The following is a 24805-nucleotide window of genomic DNA, read 5'->3' on the forward strand; positions in this document are numbered from 1 at the left end:
CCTCTTCCTCTTCCTCTTCCTCTTCCTCTTCCTCTTCCTCTTCCTCTTCCTCTTCCTCTTCCTCTTCCTCTTCCTCTTCTTCTTCTTCTTCTTCTTCCTCCTCCTCTTCTTCTTCTTCTTCTTGGTCTTTTTGAGACTGCTCTAGCCCCAGGTGTCCTGGAACTCACCATGCAGACCAGGCTGGTCTTGAACTCACAGAGATCTGCCTGCCTCTGCCTCTCAAGTGCTCGGATTAAAGGCGTGCACCACCAAGCCTGACTGTGTTTGACATTCTTAACCATCAAGGAAACACAATTTTTTAAAAAAAAAACTCTGCGTTTTATTTATTTAATTTTATGTTTATGAGTGTTTTGTCTGCACATATGTAAGCGCACCACATGGGTGCAATGCTCAATGGAGGCCAGAAGAGGGCCTCAGATTTCCTGGAACTGGAGTTATTGATGGTTGTTAGCTGCCATATGGGTGCTGGGAACTGAATCTGGGTCCTCTGAAAGAGCAGCAAATACTCTTAACTACTGAACTATCTCTTGAGCCCTGAAATACAAATTAAGTTTTCAAAGACTTTCTCTCTCTCTCTCTCTCCTTTCTCTCTCTCTCTCTCTCTCTCTCTCTCTCTCGCTCACTGTTCTCTCTCTCTCTCTCTCCATGTGAGTGCAGGTGCCTCTGGAGGCCAAAAGAAGTTGCCCTGGATTGGAGTTGCAGGTCTTTGTGTGCTACCTGGAATGGGTGCTGAAAATTGAACTCAGGTCCTGTGGGAGGGCAGCAGTATGTGCTCTTAACTACAGAGTCACCTCTCCAGCCCCTAATTATTTTTAAATTTTATTTTAATATTTTTATCAATTCAAGAACTTCATATGTACATATTTTGATTCTATTTCCACCCTCAGTTCTTCCCCATCCACCCCCAACCTCCCTACTCACCCAACTTTGTGTTTTTTTTTCTTCGTCTAGTCCAATATGAGTTGCCCAAATACTTTTGGTTGTGGAACCTGCCCTGGATTATGGTTAACCTACCAGGGACCACAGAAAACTGACTCTTCCTTTCCCAGCAGCTATCACATGCCTTAGGACTGGGACTTCCTGCCCACGTCCCCTTCCATGCTGGGATTTTGTCTGATTTGAACGTGAGCAGATCTTGTGCATGCTGTCACAACTGCTGTGAGGTCATAAACGCAACTGCCCTGCCGTCTGGAAAACACTGTTTCCTAATAGTTCACTACCTCTGGCTCTTACAATCTTTCCATACCCTCTTCCTCAAAGATCCTGAGCCTTGGGAGAGGGGTGTTGTATAGGTGTCCTATTTAGGACTGAGCACTCCACAGTCTCCTATGTTGACCAGTTGTGGATCCCTGTGTCACTTGCCTTTTACTCTTTGGTGGCAAGCACGTTTACCCACTGAGCCATCTTGTCAGCCCAAGAAGCTTCTTTCTGTAGTAAGTAATGATTATTGGAATCTTTGTGCTGTGGCCTAGTTAGCAGAAGCGGATTGTTGGGGGTTGTTCTTGAAGGTGATATGCACTTCTGGCTCTGACTGAAGTTCTCTTTTTTCTGGTTGCCTGAGATGAACAAGTAACCCTATAAACTCATGCTGTAGTGACATAAGTTGTTCATGCTTCTGTGTCCTCTCCGTCATGATGGACTGTTTCCACTGAAGTTGTGAACTAAAATAAACTTCTCTCTTTCGCTCCTGTCAGTATTTTGTCACAGATACTAATATGGAAAATTAATACCAAGGGATGGGATCTTTGCAATGATATACCTGACCATGTGGTTTGTAGGCCTTTGGAGCTGGTTTGGGGAGGAGTGTGAAAGAGGGTGGAGCCGAGAGTGAGAAAAGCCCTAGAATGCTGTAGTCAAAACTTGCTAGCCATTCTGGCGGGAATTCGGAAGACCAGAATGAGATTCAGATTGCAAAGTCTATGCTCATGAGGTTCCAGATGGGAACAAAGACTCCATCAGGAACTGGGTGAGGGGGCATTCATCTTACATTCTAGCAAAGAATCTGGCTGTATTCTGCCTGTGTCCTGAAAGTTCAAGTGGCTGAATTCAGAACTAATGACTTACTGCTTTCCCACAGGCTCCAAAGCAACAAGGCCAACTAACCAGGAACAAAAACCTCTAAAGCTGTGAGCTGAAATATAATTTTCTTCCTTTTAAGTTGATTATCTCAAGTATTTCTTACAGTAATGGAAAGTTGAGTAATATCTTGATTACATGACATTTCTGAACTGTGAGGGTCATTTTGGACTCCAGGCAAAAAAGGATTGCTTTACTGACTCAGGGTTCTGAGAGTTCCAGAGTTCATACAGCTGTTCAAAAAAGCTAAGTGGAATGATATCAGAGGTCAAGGTCAAGGGCTCCTGCTTTATTTTTTCCAGAAGTAAAACTAATTTTTAGTGCTTTCCCAAATGTGAAATATTTTAAAAATAGACTATAAACTTTAGAATCTTGTTTTATAATACAGGCTACTGTCACTATTCTTGTTGGCAAGACCCTTTTGCTGAAGTCACCATATACTGGAGTCACAGGACACAGAGAAATCAAGCTGGTGCTGACCTGGAAGCTGTATCCCTACTGCTATCTTTCATAGTGCCAGAAGGTGCTATACATGCTACTGGGGGAGAAAAGTCATAAACATGCTTAACTAGCTGTGAGCCTCTGAGCTCAGTTATGACTATCCTGGCAAGATACACCCATTGGTGAAAGAGTGGCACAAATGTTTAGGTAGTAACCAACTGCTTTCAGATTGGATTTAAGGCCCACTCCATAAGAATACCAATGTTTGGTACTGTTAACTGAGCCAAGAACCATGGCTGGGTAGCTCATAGGCCATAGGCAAGAACTCACTACTATTATTAAGCTAACTAAATGGGCACAGTATTAAACTGTACCCTAAACACTTATCTTTAAACCCATGGATTAGTGTATTTCTCAACCTTCATCAGAGAAGCTTCTTTTTGCAGTAGATGGCAATTAACGCAGACTCACAACTGCAAACTACTGGGGAGTGCTTATTCCTAAATGAGACATCTGTATCACACCCCTTCACTCCAAGACTTAGGGATCATCACATAAGTGGAGGTAGAAAGGTTGTAAGGTAGTAGAGGACTGCTGTGAAACAGTGTTTCTTGGTCATGATGGGGACATTGCACACATGAACTCACAGTGAAGGTGACTGCATGCACACGGTCAAGGCAGCCAAAATCCCAGCATGAATGGAGTAGGCGCTCACGAGGTCCCACTTCTAGCTAATGGCTAGACTTCTGGAGGAGGGAGAGTCAGTACTTCAGATGCAGCTCCTGATAGGCTTCTCATGTCTCAGTGGATTCTACACCCATGCACATCCCAGCAGCACTAAGTGGACTCAATAGGGTTAAAAAAGAATGTGAACTTGGGAAGGAAAAGTGGTAGTGGTGGGGTATGAGAGGAGTGTAGGGGAGGGAGTGGGGGGGTGGATTTGATCACAACACATCGTACGTATGTATGAAAAACAATAAAAAACAATCTTGCTTTACCTCCTTAATTCTTGCATATGCTTAGTAGACATGAATATTATAGTTATTGAGATGTCTGTCAAGTAGGGAAACAATTAAATCTAGCAATTTGGATGGTTAAACAACTATAATATTGAAGCATTAGGTAGTTTGAAGAAGGAAAATTTCCAACAAGTTGAAATCTTAGTGTGAATTATCTTGAGGATGAGACTTTGAATGGAAAGCTGCCAGTACTTAAAAGGCAAGAAAAACTCGTGTGGTTTCTACCTCTTCATAAAAGTGTAACAGCCTCAAATATTGCAGAACAGGTATCCACTGTTTTGCATAAAGTGTTCGTGGTTTAACAAGTGATCACTAATTTAAGAAAATTTATTATTTTTATTTTATGTGTGTTAGTGTATTGCTTGCATGTAGGTTGGTGCATCCGTGTCATGCAATGCCTGTGGAGCCAGAAGAAGGTGTCAGATCCCCTGGAACTGGAGTTATGGATGGTTGCTAGCTGCCATGTGGGTGCTGGGAATCAACCCTGGGTCCTCTGCAAGAGCAGCCAGTGCTCTTAACTGCTGAGCTATCTCTCCAGTTCGTGACCACTAATTTTAAATGAGTTAATTTTAGTAGTCCAACATATTGTTTGAGGGCCAATTATTTTTGGTCTTATTTTGTTTCACTAAATTTTACCCTTCCAGCCGGGAGACCTGCAGTCATTCAGGGTCTCGAAGTCCTGATGCAGATTGACAAACCAACATAAGACATTCTATGTGGATTTTGCATAGTTTATATGACATTTGAGAGGGGGTGGCTTACAAAGACATGGATTCTTATAGGCTTTTTATGCACGTGCCATCTGCCTTCTGCCGGCAGCATTTAGGGCACAGCTGCTTGCCATTTGCCCATGCTCAATATAGTGACAGCTCCACCCCTTTTTCCCAGTGTGCTCTGAGTCCCTCACTCTGGCCCTGGATCAACTCCAGCTTTTCGGATGAACGTCCGGGTTACATATGTATTCAGTTAATTTTGTTCCTTTTGCCACATTAACCTATTCTCAGAAAATATTTATTGTTTTTTGTACTGTCAGTGTTGTGGATGTAGCAGGGAACAAAACAAATAAAACTTAGCTCCATGGAGTGGAAGACAAATTAAAGTATGAAATATGATTTCAGATACTGGTGGAGTGCTCTGAGGAAGGAACCATTGGCAGAATACCAAAACAGAATGGTGCTGCTCATCCTTGTGTGGACACGTGAGCATGTGTGTGTGAACCGAGGAACACAAAAACGTGATTCTTCCCTTGTAGCACAGCCTTAAGGTGGGTTGAACCTGGCGGTCACAGGGATCCCAGAGTAGCTATGACTCTGTTATCAGAGCTTTGGGCACAGGGGTGACCACCTTTGTACATGGGATTTGTGGTGTCAGAGCTATACATGGCAAATACTTCTGCTAGAACAGAAAAGATGAACTCTTTAACCCGTAGATTGCTGGCATCGTGAAGCTGTTGAACTGATGATCACTGTTGTATATGTGACATACTTTGCAAGCCTCTGAAACACCTTACAGATCTGATCATTAATCAGCCAAACTGGGGGCAGAATGTTCATGGGGGTGGGATGCAACAATTGTGCTCCATGCATGGCTGAGCTAGGAAGTGTGGCTGGAAAAATGAAAACGGACACTTTGTTTATGCCATTGTTCAGCTTTTAATTGTTTCCACAGAGATAAATTACTTTTTAAAATGTGACATCAAATTTCGTTTGGTTTCCTGAACTCTTTGGATCATCTCCAAAATTTAAAAGGAACATTGAATGCAGAACCAAGGCTTTAAAAGTCCTTCTGCCACGCAGTGTGTTGCTACAAGGACAAATCTACTGTGCTATTCCAGGTTTAGGAAATAGTTAATGCCTTGAACTATTCCTATCACCACTGGCTGCCAGGCCACCAAGTAACGAAGCCAATCCAGGATCTTTGCATAGAGCATGTGTGTGCGTTCCCAGCTGAGGCTCGGTTAAGGGGGTTCTTCTATATAGAGCCAAGAAGAAAAAATTATCAATATCGCTTGCAGATACACTAAGCAGTGTCAGAAGAGGGCATGTCCTTTCTTGCTAATTCTGTGCGCTCTAGTAAAAGCACTCCAATACTTGGCTCCTCGGTGCAGATGGTCCCAGCCACTAGGAGGCTGAGGCAGGAAGGGCACTTGAGACTGGGGGTTTGGGAACAGCCTGGGCAGCACATTGAGAGCCTGCCTCTTGAAAAACTAAGAAAGAAAGCTCTTCACATGATTTATAGCATTATGGTTATTGTTATTCACACCACACTCATTTTTGAAAATAATTGCTATCATTCATAGTATGCTCAAACTGATGAAAGACAGAGCTATGTGATAGAGGAGGGGGAAGTTACTCTATGGAAAGCCAAGAAAAATAGAAGTTATTGTACGTCAGCAAAAACTTAGCTCTGGGTCTTCCTGCTGTTGGCACAACAGCGGGAACTGTATACATTAAAAAGACTAAAGCCAGTTCATTTTATAAAGCACATTTTTTTTTTCTGGTACCACTAACAAAGCATGCTAAGGGAGCTTAATGAATGCACAGTATCTCTGCAGCAATTTTAGAAATGAAGGGCAGCTTTTTCACTTGAACTTTTTCTTATACCGAGTGTCAATAATGAGGGCACAGGTTACGTTTAGCAATTTATTCTCTCTAGACCAATATAAATGAATAGTTGTTATTTATTCTATAATCTAAGGTGATATAGCATTATATGATCACATCACCAATTTTCTAACAGATTGATATAATGCAGTTTTTTAAGTTATTAGCTGAAGGTTTTTGAAGGCAGGCACCTCACACTAGAAGGGACCTTCAGGGACAGCGCATGGAGAGGAAGGTGGGGGAACACCACACCCTTCTAGTCTCTAGCTGGGCATCTGTTCACCCAAACCTCCACTCAGGTGGCCCCGAGACCCTTCTCTGATGCTGCCTCTTCCGATGCTCTTGTTGGAAGTTTCCCTGTTTGCAGTAGTCGGAGATGGGGCATTGCTGCTAGTGGCCACCATGAAGCCACATGCCTGGGGTTAGTGAACAGCAGAGGAACGGGGGAGGAAGTTGCTTGGCACCATGAAGTTTATGACTGCCACCAAGGACAGAAAGGCAAGCTCACATGAGAAGACAGTATGTGGCAGGCCAACGCCAACCTCTTGGTGCCCTTCTGCCTAAGGGTGATGTGTTATAATCTCTTTAACTGTGAGAAGAGATACAATATGGTCTTGGGACAGAGATGTGCTGGACTAAGTCTCTCTTCTGGATGGGGCCATTACTTTCCCAGGATCTTAATGTGACTTGAGTTTATTCTCTCAAGCATCCCAGTGTCTATAAACATACTAGTCACGCTTGCTATAGTCACGCTTCCTTCCCATGCTTGTTAAGAAGTTGAGGGGGGAGTCAGTTACCCCTCCCACCTAATCAGTCAATCTTAGCTGCATGTAGGGGAGGGGTTAAGGATATAGAAGCCTAGAATGCCAGGAGGCCCCTCTCTTATTTTCTGCGCCTGTCAGGAAGTCATAGGATCTATATTTGAGTGTGGACTTTGCAGCGCAGCTGTAAATGGGGGGGCACCCACTCCTCTGTAAATATACCCCAACCCTGTGCTCTGTTAAAAAAAAAAAAAGAAAAAAGAAGTCCTAGCTTGCTGCCTTGGGTTGACCCAGCCTGGAGGTCTTGTGTCTTTTAAATATTGTTATTGCTAGGATCTAGCTTAAAAAGCAGTAAAACATGATAAGAAATTTAAAAATCTAAGATCCAAAAAGAGAAGAAACCTAGCCATTTCTGGTAAAAATAAAAATTTTAAGTTACTGGAATATTTCTCTCATTTTAGTCCACATATTGAGCTTTAAAAGTTTCAATTCCAGGGGGCTGGAGAGATGGTTCAGTGGTTAAGAGCAAAGGACCCAGGTTTGATTCCCAGCATGCACATGGAAGCTAAAAACCATCTGTAACCCCAGGTTCAGGGTCTCCGATGCCCTCTTCTGACCTCTGCAGACATTACACAACATGGATGCACTTACACACATGCAGGCAATACACTCATACACATAAAATAATAAATAAAATATTTTTTAAAAGTTTCAATTCCAATTTATAATTTATCCATGAATCTCTCCACTCATCCATCTAATCCAACTACTTATCCATCCATCCATTCATCAGCTCAAATATTTTTCCTATATTCTGTCCACTTTTTGCATCATCCTAACACATTTCTACAAATCTCTTAACATAGAAAATGTGAGAAATAAAGAGTGGGATGACCTTAGGTATTTAACTTCCTAGTCAGGATAGGACTATAGGCACACACACACAAAGAAGTTATGTTGAAATAGGTTGCTAGAGACAACAAACAAAAGTTTTCTACCATAGCTATTCAAAGATAATAGAAGTTTGGATTGAATGGTGCATCCTGAGAACTATCTAAACTAGTATTTTGCACATTTCTAGAAGGATACGGATTGCTGATCATCCTCTTCAAATCAACCTTCTCTTTGCAGTAAGGACAAGTCTGCTTTTTCCCGACAATACACCAGCCTCGGATGCAGAATTCATGAAAGCTGAAGCATCTTGTTAGGGAAGTTCTAGGAATGAGAGGACAATGCCCAGATCAAGGTGATCTGGGAATAGTCCTGCCTTTGAATTCGGTAGTTGAGGCTGAGAATAGCGGTCAGTCATGACTCACTCTGAGTGTACACATACCTCTTTAGGGAGAGTTTTATGGGCTAGTGGAACCCCCCAGAACAGTGAGGACGGAATGGGAACTGCATCAACTTTCTGGCCCTGTGGAATTTACTTAGCTTCTTGGCCTTATTTATTCTTGCTTGACTTGTTTGTAGTAAGAGTTAGATTTCTTAAAAAGTGAGAATGCTTTTGTGTAATAATTTCCCATGCAAATGCATCTTTGTGTTTTCCTGCCTCCCGAATTATGTATTTGCCATACATACCCTCTAGCGTTCCCAATTCCATCTTTAGTGCATTGCTTATTTCCTCTATGAAGTCAGATTACAGGCACTGAAGGTATTTATGTTTTTAAGCTTGTAGGTCTCCGCCCTCTTTCCTCTCCACTCTCTGTCCTTATCAAACCCAGAGCCTCATGCTAAACACTACCACTAAACTGCAAACCCAGGTCCACACAAGTATTTCTAATAACTTCTTAAATGTTTTCCCTCAACCTTTAAAAATGACTGATAAAAAGCTGTCGTGGTTAGTTTTTGTTAACTTGACACAAAGCTAGACATAGCTGGGAGAAGGGAATCTCAGTTGGAGAATTACTGCTATCAGACTGACCTGTGGGCATGTCTGTGGGGCATTTTATTAATTGCTAATTGGCATAGGAGGGCCCAGCCCTCTGTGGCCAGTACCATTCCTGGGCTGGTGGTCCTGGGCAGTTTAAGAAATGTAGCTGAGCAAGCCATGGGGAGCAAGTCAATTTCTTCATGATCTCTGCTTCAGGTCCTGCCTTGAGGTTCCTGCCTTGGCCACCCTTGAGGATGGACTGTAACCTGTAAGATGAAATAAATCCTTTCTTCTCTAAGCTGATTTTGGTCAGTGTTTTATCACAGCAAAAGAGAAAAGTAAACCTGAACAAGAGCCAATTATTTTTTGTGTTTTAATTTGTTTTGTTTCTGAGACAGGGTTTTTCTGTAACCGTAGCTGGCCTAGAACTCATTATGTAGACCAGGCTGGATTCGATCTCACAGAGATCCACCTGTCTTTACCTCTTGAGGGCTGGGATGAAAGGCATGTGCCACCATGCCTGGTTTAATTATTTTTAATGTAAACACAACAAAATTTTCAAATTCTAGATAAGCACAAATTCATTTGTATACACCACCTTTTCTAGAACGTCTTCCCACTGCTCTCAAAGTCGAGGGTGAACCCTGTGTTTTCTCACAGAACTCACTGTAAGGTATCATAACTTGCTGTGTGCTTACTGTCTTTCTTAGACCATGTGTTACCTGGGTGACTTTATGTGTTACTCATTTCTTTGTTATTTTTTTTGAGACATCATGATCACTGTTGTATATGTGACATGCTTTGCAAGACTGTAGCCCCAGCTGGCCTGCAAATTTATTATGTAGATCAGGCTGGCTTCCATCTCACAGGCACCCAGTCTCTACTTCCTGAGTGCTGGGATGAAAGGTGTACACCACCACATCCAGTTCATCTTTTTATCCTAAGCAGGTGCCTAAGACATATTTATTAAATGAATATTTGAATAGATGCTTCAAAATCATTTGCTTTGGGAAATTGGTATTTCTAAATATTGGTATTTCCCCAATATTGCAGATTGAATGATTTCTACAGTACTGGCCCCAATGTAGTTCTGGGGCCAGGATCACATGACTTTCTGGGCAACCTGATACACATCCATGTTAACAGCAAGGATGTAGAAGTTACCTCTCTAAGAAACAGAAGATCATGGAGGTGTAACCCTGGCAAGGCCATCAGTCTAATTCCTCAATACTAGCGTTCTACGCAATTAAGAGTTTCCACTATTTTATATTCTTGGCATCAGGGACATTTTTTGCAAGTTGCTTGGATTAACAAAAAGTAGTGTATTACAAGAAAGATTGTGAGCTCAAACCCATGCAGCCCTTTATTTACAAAGGCTGGCACACCTTCCAGATAGGCACAGAATTCTGGGGTCATGGAGCCAGCACCAACATCCACATCCTCTGTAATGTAATGTGTTCTTTCATCCTCAAAATCTCTACATTGAAAAACATGCGCATTGGCAGAGTTGCTGCAGAGCCATATTCAGATAGTCTCTTTTGGTAACACCACTCACATTTGTTCACTCCTCACCAGTATGACTCATGCCAAAATGGGCCATTAATAATATTCTCTGCAAAGCAGCTTTAAAGATGACTACATTCTAGATTACATAAGCATAGTTGTATAGCAATCCTTAAGGGCTTTTAAAGGTGAAGAGAGAAAATATTTCCACTTGAAAATGGCGGAAGGGGCTCTGTTCCAACATTTGAAAAGTAAATCATATTTAGAACTATGGCCAGACTTAGAAAATTTCTACTAAGAAGGATAGTTTGTTGGGGGAGGGGTGTGAGGGAAAGGTATAGTAAACCCTATCCCGAAACACTATAGAATTCCATATGGTATATCTTTGTTTTTATTCCCTTAAAAATTTTAAGGCTTAAATGTTGAAGAAAGACTCCTGCTACATTTGAGATGTATTTCTGACTTTTAGGCTTGAATAAGTGGAAACTGTCCAGATTAAACAGATTTGAATCATTGGCACTGCACAGCAAAGCATGAGGCATTACTAACTGAATTAGGTGAGCTGCAGTGGCGAAAGACAGCTGGTTTAAGCATCTCACAGTGCCAGAGCTTTGACCTGACTGGGCATACAAAGACAATGCTATAAAATTGGTGCTGCATTGTAAACATGAGCTATGCTTTGCTTTGTACTTAGGAACAAATGAAAATATGTGTTGCTAGCCAACTCAAACACAACTTTGGTATCTAAAGTCACATGCTTGGACAGCACAGCTGCTTTGTTTAAGGGTCTTGGCCAGCAATTTCCAGTTGAGGCTGTTCTCAAGGATTTCCACAGAAAACTGGTTTTCAGGTCCAGGCTTATCTGATACTGTTGTGCTTTGAATGTGAACTATTGCCCATGGGTTCATACGTGTGAACCCAAGCTGGTGGAGCCATTTTGGAAAGCTCTGGAACCTTGAAGAGGTGAGACCTAGAATAAAGGTGAGAATTATTGCTGCCTTCGGTTCCAGCTTTGCCCTCTGTGTTATGACTGGCCATGATGTGAACAGCCTCCACCACGTGCTCCTGCCATCATGCCCTCCCTGCCATGATGGACTGAAACCCTCTGAAACTGTGAGCCGGAATAAATCTTTCCTCCCTGAAGATGTCTTTGTGAGGGATTTTTGTCCCATCAGTGTGAAGATAACCAAGATGGATACCTACCATTCTAGACCCTTCGGCCAACAGGAGACCCCCAATAGGCAAAGGTGCTGGGTGGTCCAACCTTTTGTAATCTAAAGTGCAGGCTGCCTGTGGTGTTAATCTTTTCTTTAAAGACCTCTTTTTAGAAACTTGGCATGAGGCTTTTCTTCTTTCTTGCCCTGTTGACACAAGTGGGCTTCTAAGATTATTTTTAGTCAAAGTGGAATTTGTACTTCTTATTACAGAGAGATTTAGACACCAAGATTCTGCCCTGTGCTGATACACTTACCTTATTTTTGAGGGAGGACTAGCATAGACCCAGAGCCTTCTACACGCTAAGCACATGCTCTGGCAGTGAGTGATACCGGGACCCATACTTCACTCTCTCCCACTCCCAGCCCTTCTCTTTCTGCTGCTCCCTAGCCATGTGCTCCCTTTTGGCTTCTACCAGCTTCCCAGGCAGCACCCTGCTCAGATGCTGTGGCTTTTCTGCCCATGTGTCATGAAGAGCTCTCTTTAAAACGGATGTTACTAAGCCTTGGTGTAGTGGCCCATGCTTTTAATCCTAGCACTTGCCAGGCAGAGGCAGCCGGATCTTTGTGAGTTTGAGGCCAGCCTGGTCTACATAGTGAGTTCCAGGCCAGCTGGGGCTACAGGGAGATGCTGTCTCAAAAAGACCAAAACAAACAAACAAACAAAACCAAAGATATTACTATAAAGGAGGAGGCTCATCTTAATTATTGTTATTGTATCCCTGCCCATTATTCAGCAGGTCTCAGAAGAAAGACAGGGCCAGAGGACAAAGGACTTGAGGATGGAACTAAGCAAGGCAGAGGAGATGAGGACAGAAGGAGAGGACCTGGAAACCAAAGGCTGGAGGAAAGCCAAGAAGAGGTTCCATGGAAAGGATACATGTGACTACAGGACAGCTGGTAGGTGTTTTCAATGAGCCCTTCTTCGTCGAGGGCCACAAAGATCTTCTGCCCACAAATCGCACAGATGTCACCTGACAGGCTCCTGGTGGGCATCCCGCTGACACTGTAGAACTGCCAGGGAAACGTAAAGAGCGCCATGGAAGGAGAGCCCCTGCCACTGAATGCCTACATGGCAGCCCCTGCAGTTACTGCACCCGGTAGCCCTCAAGACACAGTCTTCATTGCTTCTGAGCTGGGCTAGGCCCTGAGCTGCCCTGTCCTGAAGCAACAGTGCTCGGAGGAGTTGAGCGTGCCCGGCAGGACTCAGCAGCCTCAGTAGACCCAAAGTGCATTGCAGCCATAAGCATCCATTAAGCCTCTGCATTTATTCTGTCTTTGTGAGGCCATTTGTCCAGGATGGCAATTCAAAATCATATGGGCAGCTTTTGAGCTTATCCAGTCACTGGTCCTTCCCTTCATTCTGGAGACCTGGAGCGAATCCAAACATTTACCTCCTTTTTTAGAAGTCCGGGCTCCTAAGGGGACCTCTGATCTGCAGCCCACCATGTGTGTACTCTGCACCCTCCACCATGTCTGTCCTGACCCACCTAGGTGACAGTGTTCGGCCCGGCTTCAAGGCCATGCGTAGCTGGGTCCAAGCAGTGCACAGGTACTACCAGCCTGACCTAACAATACCTGAAATTTCAATAAAGCCCAAAGAACTCAAAACTGAGCTTTTGGGACTGAAAGACAAACACAGTGAATCTCCAGTTTCACAGCAATAAACTTCACAATACAACTGTGCCAAGTATTCTGTGAATAAGTTTTAAATATGTGGAATTTTTCTCAATATTGGTAATACATTAGAATGCCCGAGAAGCTAAAAACATATCAGGCACAACATTTACTTTATAACAGTTCAGATATAAAGAAAATATCCAAAGCCAGTGCGAGGAGTGTCCTATGCCTCACACTCAGCTTCCTCCATTACTAATACGAATGAAATGTATTTTAAGGACCCACAGACAAAGGTGTGGAGCTGAGATCTGTCACAGGGAAGATGGGCAGGAGCTGGGGCAGTTCCAGCAGCGGTTCTCTGGGAAGCTTCAGGCTTCATTTTTCCTGCCTTTGATTAGAGGAGAGCTGCCCACACTGGGGAGGGCAATTCTCCTTCCTAATCACCATGAAAGACCTGCAGGAGGCTCCTAAGTCTGCCTGCTTTTCTGAATTACTCAGAAAAGTCTAACTTTTCTTTTTCTTCTTTTTAATCTCGGCTTTAAGCATGCCTTTCCCTAACACTTCGGGCTTCCTCTCCCACCCAGCCATGTGGCTGCTTGTCCACCGTATGGTGACTTCCACGTCAGTTTAGCTCCGAGTGCCCAGGCTCTTCTTTGCTTTTTTCCCCTTCTCTTTGCCATTCTTCTCTTCCGGGCAGTTGTTGAGATTTATAGCTTGCCGGCCCAGGGATTTTTCTTTTAAACTCTAATAAAATTGTCCTGGAGCTTAAAACAAAGACAAAAACAAAACAAAAAACCTCTTCCCAGCCACATCTAAACTTGTGCTTCAACGAGCAGTTGGCTATACAGTTCACATAAAATGTCACCACCACAACCTCTGTAAGGTGACATGCCTACATCAATTTTTTTTTCCTGCAGTCATCCATCTACTTTCCACATATGTATTGATAGTATTCATTTGTTTATGTCATTATGTGCTCCGGCTGTTTATTTTATACTCTGGGCTATACTTTACTTCTGCCCTGGGCGTTCCGAGGCCTTTCAGCCGGCTCCTGTTTCTTTGGCGTCCTTGTGGGATTTATTTTGATTTCAGCATTTTTTACCTTCAGGTGCTATGACATGCTCCAGGCTCACTGAATATTCCTTGTGCAGATCTATAATCAGATATTTCTCCAGAAAGTCCTGCTTCCTTTGATTGTAGAATGACATTAGAAACCAAGATCTGGCAATCGGAGTGCCATTGCTTCAAGGACCTCTTAGGTAACATAGTGAGGAAATGCATCTGTGTATCCCAGCTTGGCATACATACATATCTACGAATGATTGTAGGTATTCATCTGCATCTATACTAAGCAAAAAAGAACTTCATACTGTTATCTCCAATGATAATCAGTTACTATGTACAGTATGTTAGCCTTTTCTCCTTGAGTATCTGTAATCTCTCATTCTGACAGGAAGAAACTTAGCTTCCCCATCCTCTATTCATTTGTCTAGTGGTTGAGTTCTATAATGCATATAAAGAACTATCAGACTTATTAATCCGTAGCCCCTAGGACAAAGATGCTGTACCAACTAGAACACAGTGCTGTGTACAGTTCCTTTTGCTTTTACTCTTATAACCTTTAAAGTTAGGATAAGACATTTCCTGCATACCACTTTCAGTAAGATTTCACACATTTGCAATACAGTTAGATTCTATTCATCACAGTCTGCATTCTATCCTGGGATTCTCTGACTTCCTAAATAATTTTCAAATTTCACATGCATGAAGATTGTTCAACCTTTCTGCTACATGGTTCTATGGATTTTGAAAAATGCAGTCTCATGCATCCATTAGCCTAGTATCAAACAGAGTAACTCCACTACTATAAAAAGTCCCCTGTGCCCCAAGTCAACCCTGCTGAGTTCCTAAATCCCTGGCAATCACTGCTCTGTTTAGCATCTCTATTCTTGTCCTTTTTCCAAAATGTCATATGAATGGAATCATACAGTATGCAGTCTTTTTGGACTGGCTCCTCACACTCAGAAATATGCAGTTAAGATCCATCCATTTGTGGGTGGTTTAATAGCTTACTCCTTTTTCTTAGGAGCTTTTAAAAACGAAGCAGATGCATTGGCTCCACTCCCAGCGATTCCAATTTAATTGATCTGGTGTGGGGCTCAGACACGGGTGTGGGGACTGAGATTGCTCCTCCTCTGCTTCCCCCTTATGTCAGTCACAAACACATACACGTGTGTGCATCTGTGTGTACAGACACAGGTACATGAACATGCATACACATATACACCAAGTTACTAGGGACTACAAAAAGAGAGTTGTAGGACTTTTGAGAAACAGATTTGGGTGCTGTAATGAAGATGAAAGAAGATGACAAGATTTAGGGCTGTGGGGTGGGCTCAGGTGAAAAGCCTGTAGAAAGTTGGTAATTACTTGCTGTTTTCACCAGTTGATTTTTTTCATCATGGTTTGTGGGAGAACATGTATAACTTTTCTGTTATCTCATGTTCATGGACAAGCATAATCTTCTAGAATTTTCTTAGGGACATGACTTCTGGGTTTTGTTGGAACTGGGAGAGAAATGTTTCTTCCTGTGCACACCCTGAACCTTCTAAGAAAGGCAGTTTCTTGCAGTTGTTTTTTTAGGTGACACATGAGAGAGGGACTCCAAAGGTAGGTTGTTCCAACACTTCACTACAGGAATTGGTTTGTAGGCTCTAGGAAGATAGTAATATAGAGCCTGTGGGAGCTGGGGAGATGGCTTAGTGATTAAGAGCATTGGCTGCTCTTGTAGAGGATCTGGGTTCAGTTCCCAGCACCCACATGGCATCTGACAGCTGTCTGTAACTTCAGTTCAGGGGATCTGACTTCTTCCTCTGACCTCCACAGGCATTACAGACATGGGTGCACTTACACACATGCAGGCGAAACACTCATACACATTTAAAAAAAGAGCCTTTGGTGGAGAGGAAGAAAAAAGGGGTGCAGATGAGGTCAAGGTCATGTCCACTTAAGTCCTGCCCCACGAACGGAGAAAGAATCCAGAAGTTCACTCTGCTCTTTCTGCTTACACAGTTTTTCACTTCAGATCTGACTGTGCATCAAGAGAGGCAGAGGATAGGACGTGGGCTACCTGAAACACTGAACCCTTGGTTTCTAGGTGTACAGAGGCTGCGTATGTGCCAGACACTGGTGGACGTTCCTAATACCTGAAACTGGAATCCATCTAGCCAGAAAGTATGTCCATTCTGAATTTTAATTTTAAGAGTTGAAAAACACAACTATTTGGAATTTTTTTAGAGAATCCAATCAATAATCTACAGCCAGAATACATACAGTTTTTATATCTTCTTCGCACATTGTATAATGGTGACTAATCTCTATGACAACTATTACCTCAAGTTACTGCTGATTTAGAAATGTTTTATGTAGCTTCTTGTAATGATGAGGAAACAACCTAGGGCTTCATACATGCTAGGCAAGTATGCTACCACTGATGCTATATCTTAGATTTGATTTTTTATTAGATGGAATTTCACTCAGAGATAAACAGTTTTTGCTATGGTTCATCTTTTATTAACCTATTACGTTTGGCAATTGGAGTATGCTGGGTATAATGACCGAAATGAGTAACATTTTATTTTGCATGGTAAGATATTCCCCAATAATTCTATATAATAAATATATTTTCTTTACATTTTTTACATTTATTTATTTGTTTATGGTGCATGTATATGTGTGGGTGTGTGTTCCAGGGCTTCTGTATGAAGGTCACAGGACAACTTGTAGGGAGTCAGTTCTCTCCTTCCATCAGGTGAGTTCTGGTGATTGAACTCAGGTCATCAGACTTGGTAACAACTACCTTGACCCACTGAGTCATCTTGCTGGCCCTGAGCAATGCATTTTATAATTAGCTAACAGTGAATATATTTTTTATACAATGAGACTCCAGAGCCCGGCAAGGCTGGGGGAACCAAAACAGGACAAAAAGAAATGGTGCAAATGTAAATGGAAATCTATAAGATGAAGCCACTTCTTCCTGTGTCATAAATGATTTCAAACAATGATGGTACCACTTACCCCTATGGTAGAAGCCATGTAATCTGAGCAGATCTCAGCAAAGTCTCTCCCCATTATTCCATAGTAAAGACCATAGAACAAGGATACAATGCCAAAGTCCATGGAATCTCTATATTTGATTCTATGAAAAAACAATGCATAAAGAAGTAAGACTATGGCACTTGCATGTGGTGAGGAGAGGGCTAGAGCTTGGGAGACTTTACTTCCCACAGTTTGTAGCAGAGCTCTGTAGCTGTACTTTTTTTCATTAACTTGTTATTTTTCCTTTTTTAAAATGAGAGAACTTCAAGTTCTCTAAATTTCTCTAAAATTGTCCCACTCACTGTCATTGGACAAAGGAATTCTGGAACAATTGCCCTTATTCTTGGGTGATGTATTCCCAAACCCTCCATGGTTGCATGAAATCTTGGATAGTACTGAACCCTATCTTGGTGTTTTTCCCTATACACTGACTCATACATAACTGCATGAAGTTTAATTTATAAATTAACACAGTAAGAGGTTAAACATGACTGAGTAGAACAATTAATGTAGCATAGTAAGTTTCTGTGCTTTGAGATCATTCTTAACGAAAATTAGGGTTACTCGAACACAAGTACTATGATTCCGTGATAGTCACTCAACTGAGTGACTAGTGTGTGGGTAGTGTATACATCATGAAGCTCTAGACAAAGGAGTTAAGATGGAGCAGGGCGCTTCAGGATTTCATTAGGCTACTTGGAATGGTATGCAAGTCAAACTTACTGTTTATTTCTAGAATTTTCCATTTAACATGTTGGATTTTGGTAGATTATGAGTAACTGAAGCCAAACAAAGTGAAACCATAGATAAGTGGGGGCTACTGGAGTTTTGAAATGCTTCTTTGGAGTATAGTGTTAGACCAATCTGTTATAGCTAGTGTTTTCAAGGTTGGCTGAACATAGAAAGGCCTGGGAAACTTATAAAAACCATCTCCAGATGACACTGTAGCCCAGTTCCATCAGACTCTTGAGGTGGGAATCACAGTCTCAGGATGGGGCTTGTGCAGCAATAATTTTTGAAGGTTCTTTAATCCCAAGTGATTCCAAGGGCAGATAACATTATTTACCACTGGAGAAATAGTTCCTAGACCTAAACATACATTAGAACCACCTGGGGAGATTTAAGAACATATTGACGCATGGGTCTACCCTTGAGGATTTCAGGTAAGTTCATCTGTGGTGGGGTTTGGAGAGCAGCCTTCTCTCAAAAGATTGTCAGGTGACTGCAGTTCAGAAAGAGCCGAGAATCTCTGCAATAGACCTTAGATTCTATGGAACACTTTAAAATACTTTGACTTACAAAAAAATTTCTGAAATATTATTCCTTATTTGCATGTTAAAGCACGAAGACTTAAATAGTTGGCACCTTACAAAGTCAGGAATCAAGGTCAGATTTTCAGGTCCTTTGCTACTATGCCATAGTTGATACCTATCAACAAAACAAAAACTTTTTTTTTTTTACAAGCTGAATTAGATTTCAAATCCTGGGATTCTCTATGACAGTCTCTTCCCCCATTCTAAAGAAAGATCTCTTCAAAAGCATATAATTAGCCATAAACTTTATTTGTGAATCTTAACCCTTGCAAATTTGGTGTATTTTATCTGTTCAACATTCTCAAGTGCCAGTAGTCACCTGATAGGCTTCCCTGATTCTGGGCAGGGAGTGAGGTGTGGACAAGAGCTGGGTAGTTGCCTCACAAATCATATTCTGATTATTTTGTTTTTATTGTTTTTTTTTCTTTTTTTTTTTGGTCTTTTTGAGACAGGGTCTCCTGGTAGCACCAGCTGGCCTAGAACTTGCTGTGTAGACCAGGCTGCTCTGGAACTCACAGATCTGCCTGCCTCCACCTCCCAAGTGCTGGGACTAAAGGCGTGCGCCACCACACCTGGCTTTTATTGTTTTTTTTTTTTTTTTTTTTTTTTTTTTTTTTTTTGAGACAGGATCTCTCTGTTGCTCAAGCTGGCCTAGAGCTCTTGATCCTCCTTGCTCAGTCTCCAAAGTACTGGGATATAGTCAGGTATCACCATGCCCAGTTTTTCTTAAGGAAGAAAAGGGAAAGATAGTTTGTATATTTAGAAAATACAGATTGTGTGTGTGTGTGTGTGTGTGTGTGTGTGTGTATGTATAATGAACACAGATGGTTACTCATCCTTTGAGGATTCATCTGTGTATTTATGAGTATTAGGACAATGTGGGGGGCAGGGGAAAGATTATCTTGCTTCTGCATGCAGAGTGCTATGTATTTATGATCTTACTGATTAAAAAGTACAATAACAAACTCATGGCTCCATGTAAAAGAATCTCATCAACATAATCACAACAATTAGCAGTGAAAATATAGTTCCCTCCCAATCTAAGGGGTTAAGATCTTGGTATGCCTTATTGTAGGAGAATTCATGGATGAGTCTTAAAAATCTTAGGGAGTAATCGTCTTGGGGCAACTATAGTCTCAAGTGTTTCGTGAAAATCCTTTCAATTATTTTTACATTCATAAAAATAAAGCAAAATAGAAACTGCTTTAAAAAATCACAATCCATGTCTTTCTGAGACTTAATAATAGATTGGTGTAATTATTTTCTTTTCTTCTACAAATGTTAAGAGCTCTCTTTCTGGAAGTCCTACGAAATGCTTATAAAATTAGTCACTGCACTGCCATGGAAAGAGCCTATGGAAACACAGGGCTGGTTGTTCATCCAGTTACCTTTCTCATTCTATGAGGCAAAGATCGCCAACCTCTGCTTTTTATTTTCTGTTCCGGTCTCTGAGATTCGAAGTGGCTTCAGTATGAGGGACATTCTGGAGAACTTTGAGCTGCTTTCCATAGCTGTATAATACTTCCTAAATCCCCACTCCAGATCACAGGCCTTGTCCATGGCCTCATGAATTCCTGGAGAATCCCATCAAGCAGCCTAGGCAGCCACCTTCCCAGTGGAGACACAGTTCTAAGTAATAGACATGATTATTTCATTTTTTCCACAAGTCTCTTGTGTCCTGGTATCCCGTTATTTCTGTTCAAATTTCTAAGTACTCACTTTCCTCCTTTTCCAGCTCTCCCCACCAAAAGAGGCTTAATGGATACCAGAAAAATGTCCATTAGTGGTCAGTGTTGTTCATTGTAAATTATCCAGAAACACACAGAGTCAGACACTACATAATGATATTTCAGTCAGTGATCAGTCTTATATATGATGATGGTATGGTAAGATTTTATTATAATTTGCCTAAAAACACTTTGCGAAGATCACACAATGATGAAACTAACACAGGTCTCAGAACACACCCTCCTTAAGTGACTCACACATGCAATTCCAAATTTTTCTGGCAGCCACATTAGAAAGTAAAAGGAACAGATGAAATTTATTTCACCAATATATTGAAAATACTTTCATTTCAACAAGTAGTCAACTCAAATCCTTGTCCTCCCTTCACTGACTTTGAAATTCAGTGTGCGTCTCATACATACAATGCATCGCATTTCATATTTTAAGTGCATAGACCTCACATGAGTTAGCAGCTTCTATAATGGCCGGCTCAGATCTAAGAGTTGTAAGTAGATACACAGAGAAGCTCTGGACACCACTGTTCCTTTCTAATGGGTTCCTCCAATGATAAGACTACATGTGGCTATCTCCTATGAAACCTGTGGACGTGGAACACGGCAGGGCCAAGTGCTTCCATAGGAGAGAAGGACATGACCAAGCAGATGCTCCAAGCAAGGGCTAAGAAATATTAATGTCTTAAGTGAAGATACTTACTTGAAAATTAAATTGAATCCACACATTGTAAACATGATGGCCAAATAACCCACGACACCAAATGCATAGCTGATTTTGTAGATTAGAAGAAACCATTTGTAGACCAATCTGTGGAGTAAAAATTGGAGGTGACCCGTATGAACTTAAGTATTTTTGTCTTTTCATTGTTTAAATCAAGTTTTTATGTATTGATTTTTGAGGTTAAAGATCTTAAAATCTTTTCTTTTTCTTTTCAGAGTATAACTATGTAGCTAATCTCAAACTTGTGATCCTCTTGCCTCAGAATGTGGGAATTATAGGCGTGTACTATCATGTTTAGCTTAAGATATTAAAATCTTAAGTAGTAACAGTCTTGGGATGACTTTAGTCCCAAGTAATTTCATGAGAATTTTTATGACTATCCCTGCATTTATAAAAATAAAACATTACAGATGTATACTATTAATTTGTCTTTAAAATACATAAATTCCTGTATGTATTTAATATGCACATTTTAATATACACATTTTATAATATACATTATAAAATGTGTATATATGCCTATCAAGAATAACCCAGAGCTTTACTGTAATACAGCAGGCCGTAAACCTTGATCACGTGCTCCTTTGTATAAAACATTAACTTATCTATGTCTTCATGTACAATGACCTCCAAGAGTGCACCCTGTGCCTGGGACCCTGCCTGCCACCCTTTCTTCTCCGTTGACCCGAGGGTGAGCCTGCAGTGGTTTTGGCAAGAATATCGTGGAGACCAGCAAAACCTGAGAGCAGCTGCAGAGGAAGCCTTCCCTTAGCAGCGAGCATGCCTTCCCACCTGCTGTTCTACCCCTGCATCCCCAATCTGGGGCTGTGGGCCCAGCCCCCATCATCCCCTCCACACACGCACGCATGCATGCACGCACACCTGAAGAGCCTCATTTGTAGCTGTGGGGATACAGCTAGGAGTACTTAAGCCTTTGCTTGTGATCTGTGAATGGGAGCCTCATGGCTCTTAGCACACCTGAGGCCTTTTCTTCCTGCAGAGCCTAAGTTGGGATAAGGATGGAGGGAAGAGAAATGGGCCTGAAGGAGCCCTGTAACCTGTTGTTTCCTTCTTCATTGGCAATAAGGGCCTTTAGAAAAACTATCCCTGGGGCTGGAAAGATGGTCAGAGGTTAAAAGCACTAGCTGCTCTTGCAGAAGACCCGGGTTTGATCCCCAGCACCCACATGGTGGCTAACAGCTGTCTGTAATTCCAGTTCCAGGGGGACTGGATATTCTCTTCTGACCTCTGTGGATATTGCACATGCGTGCACTTACATACATGCAGACAATATACTCATACACATAGAAAATAAAATACTATATGAGTTATTAAAAAAATCTATCCTAGAGTCCCTGTGATGAGATGGTTGTTTCACCCCTGGAAGGCTGTGGAAAGGAGAGAGTATGCCATGGTAGGGGCTAAGCTCACTGTGACAAGGGCCGATGGAAGGAGAAGTGGTTGGAGCTCATCTTCAGTGTGAAGCGGTGCTTGGAATATCACTCTAGAGCACAGTGACAGGACACACTGTTTGCCCCTTGCCTCACTCCAAGCCCCATTCTCCCTCTGTAATTTAGCTTGGCTCTCTCACCTCAACCCCTCTGCCTTCTCTAATTTGTTTCCTGTGGGAAGCAATATGTTACTTCTTTAACTAAAATTTCTGATAGTATTAAAGCAAGCATTCGGTACTATTTTAAAAGATGTTTCATTTCATTGAGCTGCAATCAGAAAGGACTGTATAAATTCTTATGCCTTGAATAGGGGTCGTGGGCTAACCTGAGAAATGAGTTGCTGTTTTTGTCATTTCTATGCTGAAAGACTTTCTTCATTTAAGAAAAAGACACACAAGTGCCACGTGTCCTGGGACCTCTTCCCTGGGTGCACGCACTCTTGCCTATGGAGGGGCAAGCAAAGGTGCGATCTGTGGAGCAACACTTGCACAGCTGCACACATTGGCTTACATTAATATGAGCTGTGTTGCTTCTACAGAGGGCCAGGGAAGGTTCTGTGGTCTTTCTGCCAAGATATTTGAGGCCTGATTGTCTGGTTTGCCTGTGTTAAGCATTTCACATCACTGTTAAAGCAGCCAGATCCTGGTAGAGGTTAAACCTATGTTGCTAAAGGGATAAAGCTAGGGACATGAGTGAGTTCTGAGAGAATGTTCCTGGCTTGGCCCTAGCCTCAACCAGCACCAGTCTGTGAGTTCCTTGAACTTTACACACACTTAAGACCTCTCTTAAACTTGGGCCAGCATGACAGATGCTCCCTGGTTTACAGCATTTTGAATTGTAAGACCACTCTGTGCCAAGTGGTTTGTAGATTTAAGGAAGCCACAGCATACTCTTGTGGAGTGCAGCTTTGCAGACTAGTCATCTTTGGCTTGATCCTGGCTTGGCACCGTGGACCTTGGTCAACTTACTTGGCATTTACTCCCGTAACTACCTCATTTGTAAAGTGATGATGATAATGTAGCTCCTAACATTGATTTAAGAGTATATGATATAATACATTAGTGTTTAAAAGACTCGGCACTTTGGTGCTGGAGAGATGGTTCAGTGGTTAATTAAGAGCACTGACTGCTCTTGCAGAGGACCCAGGTTTGATTCCCAGCACCCACATAGTGACTAACAACCATCTGTAATTCCAGTTCCAGAGGGATCTGACGTCCCCTTCTGATGTCCACAGGCATTGCATGACACAAGTGCACCTACCTACATGCAGGTAATACGCTCATACACATAAAAAATATAAATACATTTAAAAAAATTTAAAAAAAGACGGCATTTAAGTCCCCAATATGCTGTATCAGTGTACAGTTGGCCAGATTTTCCATCTCCTCATCTTCCTGATTCTTGGTGGTACATGTTTCCGGGAATGGTGCATTTCAGAACTTCCTATCTTCTTCAATTTAGAAGCTGATAAGCCAGGTAAGGAACTGCGTTACTGCTGAGCAGCAGGAGAGTGAGGCTAAACCTTGCAATTGATAGGGCCACATTCAGCTCTGTGTGGCTTGATCTGACTTGACTGCTTGTCAAACAACCTGACTGTGGTAAGTAGAGAGGCAATTTACTTCCCTTTCTGTGGCCCTCTGACCCACAGCCAGGGCTTGGTATAATCCGTGGGAGGAAAGGTCAAGTTTCAACTTGTGTTAGTGGCAGTGACCACTCTTCTTGGTTTTGTGTCTGGCTTGATGGGAGTCTATACCACTCAACTTCCCTAGCCTGGACAAAATTCTCTGTACCTTAATTGAAGGCAGCTAAGATCTGACTCACCTCCAGTTTCATTACTAAATGCCAGTAAAGATGCTAGGGCCTGCTACATGATGGAGCAGCTCCTTTAGCCTACTGCTTTCCTAGAGGAGATCCTTATTAGCTTTTCTATTATCTTCTTTTCTTATGGCCTCCTGGTCTGCTTTAGAGCAAATCTTATTAAATAGTGTATTACAGCCCCAATGTGAGGGTCTCACAAGTAGATATGTATGGGTTATAAAAAATTTGGCTTCACTAAAAGGTGTCTTAACACAAAAACCAAAAATTCAACATCAAATGTGCAATAAATACTAGGTGTTTCTGGCAGTGCTCACCTGAATTACACTGTGAAACTTTACTGTAGTCCTTCTGAATACATAACATGCACGCTTTGCACTGATCATGCCACCATGTGGGCAATGCCACCAACTACTGTCCAAACCACTGAGACTTGAGTCTACTGTATTTATGCATTGTAGTATTTTTACTGCACATACAATGTTTTCTGCTCTTATAGAAACATAATGGTTTAATTATGAAAAACAATGAATATTTTCCTATGGTCATTCCTCGGCA

General features: G+C 41.9%; 1 protein-coding gene across 4 annotated transcripts in view; it reads right to left on the reverse strand.

The window, feature by feature from the left end:
* Positions 1-5179: 5179 nt before the first annotated feature.
* Rnf175 (ring finger protein 175) overlaps positions 5180-24805 on the reverse strand; it is a 62914-nt gene continuing 43288 nt past the window's right edge. For 3 of the 4 annotated variants that reach the window (XM_029556746.1, XM_008854279.2, XM_008854281.2), the window contains 5 exons: positions 20961-21068; positions 17185-17305; positions 12368-12501; positions 7990-8091; positions 5180-5482 (listed from right to left, as the gene is read on the reverse strand). In XM_029556746.1, the coding sequence (XP_029412606.1) occupies positions 5362-5482; positions 7990-8091; positions 12368-12501; positions 17185-17305; positions 20961-21068 (586 nt within the window). In that variant the 3' untranslated portion in view covers positions 5180-5361. The remainder of the gene's footprint in view (positions 5483-7989; positions 8092-12367; positions 12502-17184; positions 17306-20960; positions 21069-24805) is intronic. The other variant, XM_008854280.2, reaches the window with a different exon arrangement.

Source organism: Nannospalax galili, unplaced genomic scaffold (genome assembly GCF_000622305.1).
Source record: "Nannospalax galili isolate Female #2095 unplaced genomic scaffold, S.galili_v1.0 scaffold305, whole genome shotgun sequence".
Lineage (NCBI taxonomy): Eukaryota > Metazoa > Chordata > Mammalia > Rodentia > Spalacidae > Nannospalax > Nannospalax galili.